Source organism: Cervus elaphus, chromosome 7 (genome assembly GCF_910594005.1).
Source record: "Cervus elaphus chromosome 7, mCerEla1.1, whole genome shotgun sequence".
NCBI classification, from domain to species: domain Eukaryota; kingdom Metazoa; phylum Chordata; class Mammalia; order Artiodactyla; family Cervidae; genus Cervus; species Cervus elaphus.
In genome coordinates, this window is record NC_057821.1 from 5,414,737 (window position 1) to 5,424,816 (window position 10,080).

The window sequence follows — 10,080 nt, forward strand, 5'->3', positions numbered from 1 at the left end:
CTCCAGATCAATATCAAAGTGATACCAACCAGGGTTTCTCGGCCCTCCCCAATCAATAGAAATTGACTAGAGACCAGACAAGAAATTCAGGCAAGGCTCTATTAGGGTTCCTCTGCTGGCTGCAGGAGAAAATGAAAACAAGGAACCCCCCTTGCTTTCTTCTGGAGAGGGTGTGAGCTCATTCCTTATATGAGGAAAGGGTAGGGGTATGTCCGGGGGTCAGGCTGGAGGGATGGCTTAGGTGTTTGTCCGCCTTCACTCTGTGGTGTTGAGTGCATGCTTCTGCTCCTGACACCCATGGCTCGTGGCTCTTCAGGAATGGAAATCAGGGATTTTTTTCTTTTTGGTCTTTTTTTATCTTTTGGTCCAGAATTTGCCCCAGCAGCATACACACAGAGTTATTTTCAGTTGTATATAATTTCTCTGTATTTTGTATCTCAAGGAGAGGTGTGTCCAGGTGCAAGCTTTGCTGCATTGTAGCACGGAGTGCCATTTCTTAGACTCTCAAAGGACAATGTGAGATTATTAACGATACAGTCCCTGAGACACTCCTTTCCCAGCAGAGAAGCCATTTCATGTCCACCAAGCCTAAAGTAGCATTTCCAAAAGTGCGTTCTGTAGATCACTGGGATCTCCAGGATAAGAGGGGCTCCATTGTAAGATAAATTTAGAAAACATACTGCAAGTTGGAGTTTCCTCTTGGAGACTCACAGTGTTAAACATAATGAAGGCTCTGGGACATCCTGCTGAAATGAAACATCTCACACCTGTTGAACATTGTTTAGTTCTGAGTTTCCCCCAAAGTTCACATTTTGGAAAATGCTGTGTGCACATATGCACTAGCATTTGGAAGGAGAGCTGCAGTGATGAACCTGTGAATAGAACCATGGGAAACAGAGGTCCAAGTAGCACAATCAGAGATGAGGTTGTTCAGAAAAGCAACATTTTCATGCTTTTAAGCTGTGAAGGGTTGTAGACAGTTATAAAAAGAGCAAAAGAAGTGAAGAGATTTGCAGTCAATTAAGCCGACTGTGCTCTTTTCCCCATGGGGGCCCAGTGTGCAATGGCTGCAGACAGCAGCCTCCTTGGTAGTGTATGCAACCTGTTGCCTGTACAGGTAGCCCTAAGGGACCTTGGAGACAACTCTTGCTAGTGGCCATTCATGACTGGCCTGCTGTTTCTCAATCTAGACTCCAGACAGGTATGCGCGGTGCCTTTGGAAAGCCCCAGGGCACAGTGGCCAGGGTCCACATTGGCCAGGTCATAATGTCCATCCACACCAAGCTGCAGAACAAGGAGCATGTGATTGAAGCCCTCCTCCAGGCCAAGTTCAAGTTCCCTGGCTGTCAGAAGATCCACATCTCCAAGAAGTGGGGATTTACCAAGTTCAGTGCGGATGAATTTGAGAACATGGTGGCAGAAAAGCGACTCATCCCGGACGGCTGTGGGGTCAAATACATCCCTAATCGTGGTCCCCTGGACAAATGGCGGGCCCTGCACTCATGAGCATCAGCCATGTTCCCTCCTTAATCACGCTCACCAATAAATGCTATTTCCTGTCCAAAAAAAAAAAAAAAAAAGAAGTGAAGAGAAATATTTTAACCTTTACCACCAGAGTTACGCCCATGCCTAACAACGCAGCGATTTGTATTATACTTGATCATTTATAAGGCAATTATGTATATTTATAAACTTAATTTTTGCTGCAGTTTATGAGGTTGCAGGGAGTCAGACACGACTTAGCAACTGAACAACAACAACATATTAACCTCATGATATACAGTGTTACTCCATTTTTAAAATGAGAAAGATGAATGTCTGAGTGGTTGGTGACTGGATCTAAAACATGAGGACACATATCAAGGAAAAGATGGATGTCAGAGAAAAGGGTGATCTTCAAATAAGTTTGGAGAGGAACAATACACAATAGATCACTGAACATTCTAAAATATCATTAGTAGAAAAACACACTTACCTTCAATTTCACCTGGTATTTGCCAAACTTTTTGACTGCAAGAACTTTTAAAAGTTGTTTTTCCCATATTAATTTCCTATCAGCTTTCTGTGAAATGCTCTTTGAGAATGGCTGTTCTTTCTCATGAACACTGCTTTCTTACGTCATCATGGCAACAGCCCTCACACAAATCATGGCTTGTTAGACAACATTATACAGAAATATACAAGAATTCCTGGAACTGGATTAAAGGTTATTTTTGTGGTTTATATAAAGAATGTCCTTGCTAAGTAATTAGTATCAATCGGATCTCCCTTCAGACTGCCATTTGCTCAAATTCTTCAGGTGTGACTTAGCCCATAGAAGTTTCTGTTGTATTTCCTTTCCAAAGACTGAGACAGGCTGGAGCCCACCATGGGTTGCTTCAAGTATTTGGAATCTTATATACCTTCTGAAAAATAAGTGGGAAGCATGGGCCAAACTTTAAAAATGAATATTCCAGATGAAAACAAAATAACCATACCCAGATGTTAATTCGGTGAATTCACCTCATGTGATGCCATTGCAATAGCAAATTCCAAGTTTTGGTGGGCTTCAAGTCTTCCTAATCCAGTTAAAAGTCATATGCCCTTCGTTGGAGAGGTGTTGCCTTTTTTAGGTGCCATACTTAATTAGATCAGTCTCCAAGCAGACTATGAGAAGTCCTTATGAACACAGTGAAGGATAATTCCAGGAAAGGAACCTAACACTGAACTGTGCAGATGCAAATACAGCAAGGCATACGAGCCATAAACCAAACCCTGAAATCATTCGGGGGGAGAAAAAGTTTATGCTACTTAACTTTTTCTTGATTCAAACTTTCCTTTAATTTGTTTTTACTCTAAGTGACTAACTGAACAGAATAGCGGTAATTTGTAAGAAATGTTTACAAGTTTGATCTTTTAAGTACTTTTTTCAAGCTTTATTGAGATGTAATTGACATATAACATTCTGAAAGTTTAAGGCGTATAACATGTTGATTTGACACACACATATAAATTACATGTACACATTATGGTCTTCCCAGTGGTTGTGAGAATGGCTGACCATTGGCTGAGCGCCAAAGAACTGATGGCTTTGAACTGTGTTGCTGGAGAAGATTCCTGAGCGTCACTTGAACAGCAAGGAGATCAAACCAGTCGGTCTTCAGAGAAATCAGCTCTGAATATTCATTGGAAGGACTGATGATGAAGCTGAAACTCCAATAACTCTGGCCCCTTGATGGGAAGAGCCAAGTCATTGGAAAAGACCCTGATGTGGAAAAAGATTTAGGGCAGGAGGAGAAGGGGGTGACAGAGGATAAGATGGTTGGATGGCATCACTGACATGAGTTTGAGCAAACTCCTGGAGATAGTGAAGGACAGGGAAGCCTGGCGTGCTGCAGTCCATGGGGTCTAAAAGAGTCAGGCAGGACTGGGCAACTGAACAACAGCATACATTATGAAACACCTTCGTCATCTCACACAATCACCATTTTTTCCCCAGTGGAAACAACATTTAGGGTTTTCCAGGTGGCGCAGTGGTAAAGAATCTGCCTGTCAATACAGGAGATGCAGGTTCGACCCCTGGGTTGGGAAGATGGCCTGGAGTAGGAAATGGCAACACACTCCAGTATTCTTGCCTGGAAAATTGCATGGACAGAGGAGCCTGGCGGCTACAGTCCATGGGGTCGCAGAGTCGGACACGGCTGAGCAGGAGCAGGAGCAGCCTGGTATTACTAGCTGCAGGGACCGTATTTTACCCTGAGGCCCACGGAACTCATTAAGTTTAAATAAAGGGTGTGAGTTTATACTTTTTGTCCAAAACATCTACATTTTCCTAATTTCTCAGTCCTTTTTTGCCTATTTCTCAACCACCGTTTTGCTCTCTGTATGATGTTGTTTTCAATCGCTAAGTCGTGTCTGACTCTGTGACCCTGGCAGCACGCCAGTCTTCCCTGCCCTTCAGTATCTCCTGGAGTTTGCTCAGACTCTTGTCCACTGAGTCAGTGATGCCATCCAAACATCTCCTCCTCTGTCATCCCCTTCTCCTCCTGCCTTCAATCTTTCCCAACATCAGGGTCTTTTCCAATGAGGCAGTTCTTCATATCTGGTGGCCAAAGTATTGGAGCTTCAGCTTTATCATCAGTCTTTCCAGTGAATATTCAGGACTGATTTCCTTTAGCAAGGACTGTTTAGATCTCCTTGCTGTCCAAGGGACTCTCAAGAGTCTTCTCCAGCAACACAATTTGAAACCATCATTTCTTTGGCATTCAGCTTTCTTTATGGTCCAACTCTCATTTATGTAGGTGACTACTGAAAAAAACATACATGGACATTTGTTGGCAAAGTGAAGTCTCTCCTTTTTAGTATGCTGTCTAGGTTTGTCATAGCTTTTCTCTCATTCTGTTTGTATGAGTTCAGTGATTTTTTTATTCCATGTATAAGAAATCATATACTATTTGTCTTTTTGTGTCTGTCACTTAGCATATATATTGTCACAAATGAGGAAATTCTCTTTTCTCATGGCTGTGTGTCTCCTTTATCAGTTCATCCTTTGACAAATACTTACAAAGTTTCCATGTCTTGGCTACTCTAAATAATGCTTTGGTGAACATGGGAGTGCAGATATCTCTGAAATAGAAATTTTATTTCCTTTTGATCTATACCTAGAAGTGGGATTGCTAGATCATATGGTACTTCAATTTTTAATTTTTTGAGGAACTGCTATACTGATTTTTGTAGAAGTTGCACCAATTTACATTCCTACAAATAGTACACAAGAATTCTCTTTTCTCCACATCCTCACCAGCATTTGCTATCTCTTGCTTTTTGGATAGTAGTCATTCTAGTAGGTGTGAGGTGATATTGTGGTTTTGCTCTGCATTCCCCTAAGGATTCATGGTGTTTAGCACCTTTCACATGCCTGTTGGCCACTTGTATGTCTTCCTTGGAGATGGGTTTCCTCAAGTCCTCTGCTAATTTTTTAACCAGGTTGTTTGAATTTTTTTTTTTGCTACTGAGTTGTTTGATTTTCTTATATATTTTTGATATTAACCCCTATCAGATACGTGATCTACAAATATTGTCTCTCTTTCCACGGGTTGCCTTTTCATTTTGTTGTTTCTTTTGTGATACAGATGTTGTCTAGGTTGATGTAGACTCACTTGATAATGGCTTTTGTTGCTTGTACTTTTGGTATTATGCCTAAAAAATTGCCAAGATCAATGTCAATGAGCTTTTTTTCCTTTTTCCTAGGAGATTTATAGTTTGAGGTCTTATATAGAAGTCCTTAATCCATTTTAAGACACTTCTAGTGAGTATCTCACTAAAAGTGAATCATAAGATAGAGGTCCAATTTCATTTTTTTTGCATGTGAATATCTGGTTTTCCCAGTACCATGTCCTCCCCCTTCCCCCACTGTATATTCTTAGCTCCTTTGCCAGTTATTAGTTGTGTATATGCCAGGGGACTGCGTAAGCCATAGTTTGCTTCTAGGCTCCCTATTCTGCTTTGCTGGTCTATGGGTTTTTACATTAGTGTCATATTGCTTTGATTACCATGGCTTTGAAGTATCATTTAAAATCTGCAAGTGTGATGTCTTAGTTTTATTCTTTCTCAGGATTACTTCAGCTTTTCAAGGTATTTTTAAAATAAATTTTAGAATTTTTTTCTATTTCTATGTAGACTTCCAATGGAATTTTGATAGGGATTACATTGAATTTGTAGACCACTTTTGACAGTATGCATAGTTTAGCAATATTAATTTTTCCAATTCATGAACATGGAATATCTTTTTATTTATTTGTGTCTTCTTCAATTTCTTTCATCAAACTATACACAGTTTTTGTCTACAGTTTTTTGGTTAAATTTATTTCTAAGTATTTTATTGCTTTGGATACTGTTGTACATGAGGTTGTCTTCTTTATTTCTTTTTCAGAAAGTTTAATGGTAGTGTATAAAAATGCAACTGATTTCATATGTTTATCTTATACCTTAGAACTTAGTTTACTGGTTTTACCAGTTTTTTGGTGGAATCATTAAGACTTTGTGTACACAAGATCATGTTACCAGCAGAGACAATTTTACTTCTTCCTTTCTCATTCTGATTTGGGTGTTCTGGAAGCTGCAGGGGTCCTGGCTGTCAGCTTGCACTTCTGTGACTGCAGGATCTCCCAGGACACAGCAGTAGAGGCAGGGGTCAGGGGTCAGACCAGGGGTGCACAGCTGGGGAGATGAGCGTCAAGCTCATGCATGATGGCAGAGCCAGTCATAAGTGCTCTAAGCTTGCATTTTGCACCCCTGAAGATTCAGAAGCCTAGGCACAATGCTACTGGTGGGAACCCTGGGGATAGGAATGGCGCAGGGAGTGAGAAGCAGTTCAGTGACTGGCGTCCGCTAAGGTGGACACTTCGGGGGGGACAACCATTGAAATCTGCAGGGGCGGGAGGATCTGCAGCAACTGTATGGCCATTGCTTTCTTTGGTGGTGAAAGTGGCTGGGCTCTGCGGAGCAGGTCTCTGGAGACTGTGATCGCTTCCTGTGAGGCTGATCATAGTAGCCCTGCTCGCTCTCATTCTTAGCATTTCCATTTCAGCTTTGCTTGTCTCAAGGTGGAGTAAACCCAAGCTAGTTCCTTGAAAGCCTGGGGAAGCTGCTCCATGTCCCTGCTTGCCCTGTCCCCAGAAGGGGACCTCTTTGTAGCTGGGGAGTTTCCTCTGGGTGCTGAGCAGCACTGGTTTGGGATGGGGTGATGCAGGAAAAATGATGCTCTTCTTTGTAGCTCTTCCTTCCTTTTACACGCAGTTATTTTCAGGTGTTTTCTTCCTCTGTGTTGCTGAGGTTCCTCAAGTGGACCTTGAAGTTCCTCAAGTTGACCTCTCCTGGAGTTGCTTCTGCTTGTGGATAGCTATCTCACTGTTAATCATTGTCAGAGGCCAGATGCTGAGGTCTACGACTGTGCCATCTTGGTGATGTCACCATCTAAATATTATTTATTTATTTTTAAATAAAAATCCATAGACCTATCATTTCTCCTGTTTTCTTAGCTTTGTCTTCCCTTCATAGCTGACAAAGATAGAATGGCACTTTGTTATAAAGTCCCTCGATTTCTGTGGGCTTCAGGTTTTTTAAACCTAAAATGAGAGGACTGGGCCAGAAGTGTTTAAGGTCCCTTCATTTTATAATTTTAGTGTAGTTTGTGGCCACGATGGGGACTGGATAAATACTTCCTGAATGACTCTAGATATTCGGTCACATATTCTGACCTCTACTAAGCACAATAGTTCTGGCATCCAACAGACCCAGGTTAATGCCATGGTTGCACAATTTTTTAAAAAAGTTATTTATTTTTAATTGAAGGATAACTGCTTTATAATATTGTGTTGGTTTCTGCATATATCAACATGAATCAGCCATAGGTATACATCTGTCTCCTCCCTCTTGAACGTCCCTCCCACCTGCCACCCTATCCCACCTTTCTAGGCTGTTACAGAGCCCTGGTTTGATCTCCCTTAGTCATAGAGCAAATTATCAGTTCTAATCCCTTGAACAAATTCAAGGGGTTAGATATGATAGAGAGCCTGAAGAACTGTGGATGGAGGTTTGCAACATTGTACAGGAGGCAGTGATCAAAACCATCCCCAAGAAAAAGAAATGCAAAAAGCAAAATGGCTGTCTGTGGAGGCCTTACAAATAGTTGAGAAAAGAAGAGAAGTGAAAAGCAAAGGAGAAAAGGAAAGATATACCCATCTGAATACATAGTTCCAAAGAATAGCCAGGAGAGATAAGAAAGCCTTCCTCAGGGATCAGTGCAAAGAAATGAGAGGAAAACAATAGAATGGGAAAGACTAGAGATCTCTTCAAGAAAATTAGAGGTAACAAGGGAACATTTCATGCAAAGATGGGCACAATAAAGGACAGAAATGGTAAGGACCAAACAGAAGCAGAAAAGATTAAGAAGAGGTGGTAAGAATACGTGGAAGAACTATGCAAAAAAAGGTCTTAATGACCCAGGTAACCACGATGGTGTGATCACTCACCTAGAGCCAGACATCCTGGAATGCAAAGTCAAGTGGGGTTTAGGAAGCATAACTACAAACAAAGTTAGTGGAGGTGATAGAATCACAGCTGAGCTATTTCAAATCCTAAAAGATGATGCTGTGAAAGTGCTGCACTCAATATGCCAGCAAATTTAGAAAACTCAGCAGTGGCCACAGGACTGGAAAAGGTCACTTTTCATTCCACTTACAAGAAAGGGCAATGCCAAGTAAAGTTCAAATTACCACACAATTGCACTCATTTCATAGGCTAGCAAAGAAATGCTCAAAATCCTCCAAGCTAGGCTTCAACAGAACATGAACCGAAAACTTTCAGATGTTCAAGCTGGATTTAGAAAAGACAGATGAACCAGAGATCAAATTGCCAACATCCACTGGATTATAGAAAAAGCAAGAGAGTTCCAGAAAAGCATCTCCTCATGCTTCATAGACTATGCTAAAGTCTTTGACTGTGTGGATCACAACAAGTTGGAATATTCTTCAAGACTTGGGATAGTAGACCACTTTACCTGCCTCCTGAGAAACCTGTTATCAGGTCAAGAAGCAACAGTTAGAACCAGACATGGAACAATAGACTGGTTCAAAATTGGGAAATGAGTACATTAAGACTATATTGTCACCCTGTTTATTTAACTTACATTTAGAGTGTGTCATGTGAAATGCCAGACTGGATGAAGCAGAAACTGAAATCAAGAATGCAGGGAGAAATACCAACAACCCCGGATATCAGATGATACCACCCTAATGGCAGAAATTGAAGAGGAGCTAAAGAACCTCTAGATGAAAGGGAAAGAGGAGAGTGAAAAGTTGGCTTAAAACTCGACTTTCAAAAAACTATGATCATGGCACTGGTCCCAACACTTCCTGGCAAATAGAAGGGGGAAAAGTGGAAACAGTGAGAGACTTTATTTGTTTGGGCTCCAAAATCACTGCAGATGGTGACTGAAGTCATGAAATTAAAAGACACTTGCACCTTGGAAGAAAACCTATGACCAACCTAGACAGCATATTAAAAAGCATATTAAAAAGCATTACTTTGCCAACAAAAGTCTATAGAGTCAAAGCTATAGTTTTCCAGTAGTCAAGTATGGATGTGAGAGTTGGACCATAAAGAAGGCTGAGCGCTGAAGAATTGATTGCTTTTGAACTGTGGTATTGGAGAAGACTCTTGAGAGTCCCTTGGACAGCCAGGAGATCCAATTGGTCAATCCTAAAGGAAATCAGTCCTGAATATTCATTGAAAAAACTGATGCTGAAGCTGAAGCTCCGTGAACTGACTCCTTGGGAAAGACCCTGATGCTGGGAAAGATTGAAGGCGGGAGGAGAAGGGGACAACAGAGGATGAGATGGTTGGATGGTATCACTGACTCAATGGACATGAGTTTGAGTAAGTTCCGGGAGTTGGTGATAGACAGGGAGGCCTGGCGTGCTGCTGTCCATGGGGGTCACAGGGTTGGACATGACTGGGCGACTGAACAATAAAACTATTTTACGTATGATAACGTATATGTTTCTATGTTGCTCTCTCCATTTGTCCCACTCTCTAGTTCCTCCCCCACCCCTCTGTCCATAAGTCTGTTCTCCATGTTTGCCTTGCTATTGCTGCCCTGCAAATAGGTTTATCAGTTCCATCTTTCTAGATTCCACATATATGAGTTAATATACAATATTTGTTTTACTCTTTCTAGCTTACTTTAGTTTGTAGAGTAGGCTCTAGGTTCACCCACCTCATTAGCACTGACTCAAATGTGTTCCTTTCTTATGGCCGAGTAATATTCCATTGTATATATGTCCCACACCTTCTTTATCCATTCATCTATCAGTGGACATTAAGTTGCTTCCATGTCCTAGCTACTGTAAATAGTGCTGCAATGAACTTTGGAATACCTGTGTCTTTTTTTTTTTAATTAATTAATTAATTAATTTTTTCCATTTATTTTTATTTGTTGGAGGCTAATTACTTTACAATGTTGTAGTGGTTTTTGCCATACATTGACATGAATCAGCCATGGATTTACATGTATTCCCCATCCCGATCCCCCCTCCCACC

General features: G+C 41.2%; 1 protein-coding gene and 1 non-coding gene across 2 annotated transcripts; both read left to right on the forward strand.

The window, feature by feature from the left end:
* The first annotated feature begins 1,010 nt into the window (after positions 1–1,010).
* LOC122697906 lies at positions 1,011–1,145 on the forward strand. The gene has a single exon (XR_006342235.1). It is a non-coding gene; the product is annotated as a small nucleolar RNA SNORA70 (small nucleolar RNA).
* On the forward strand, positions 1,024–1,560 carry LOC122696893 (60S ribosomal protein L10-like). Its single transcript, XM_043907042.1, has one exon. The coding sequence runs from the start codon at positions 1,096–1,098 to the stop codon at positions 1,504–1,506; it is 411 nt and encodes a 136-aa protein (XP_043762977.1). The 5' UTR covers positions 1,024–1,095; the 3' UTR covers positions 1,507–1,560.
* The last annotated feature ends 8,520 nt before the right edge of the window (positions 1,561–10,080 follow it).

Excerpts from the sequence above, each read along its gene's own strand:
- LOC122696893 (XM_043907042.1), top strand. The coding sequence starts at position 1,096 with ATGCAACCTGTTGCCTGTACAGGTAGCCCTAAGGGACCTTGGAGACAA.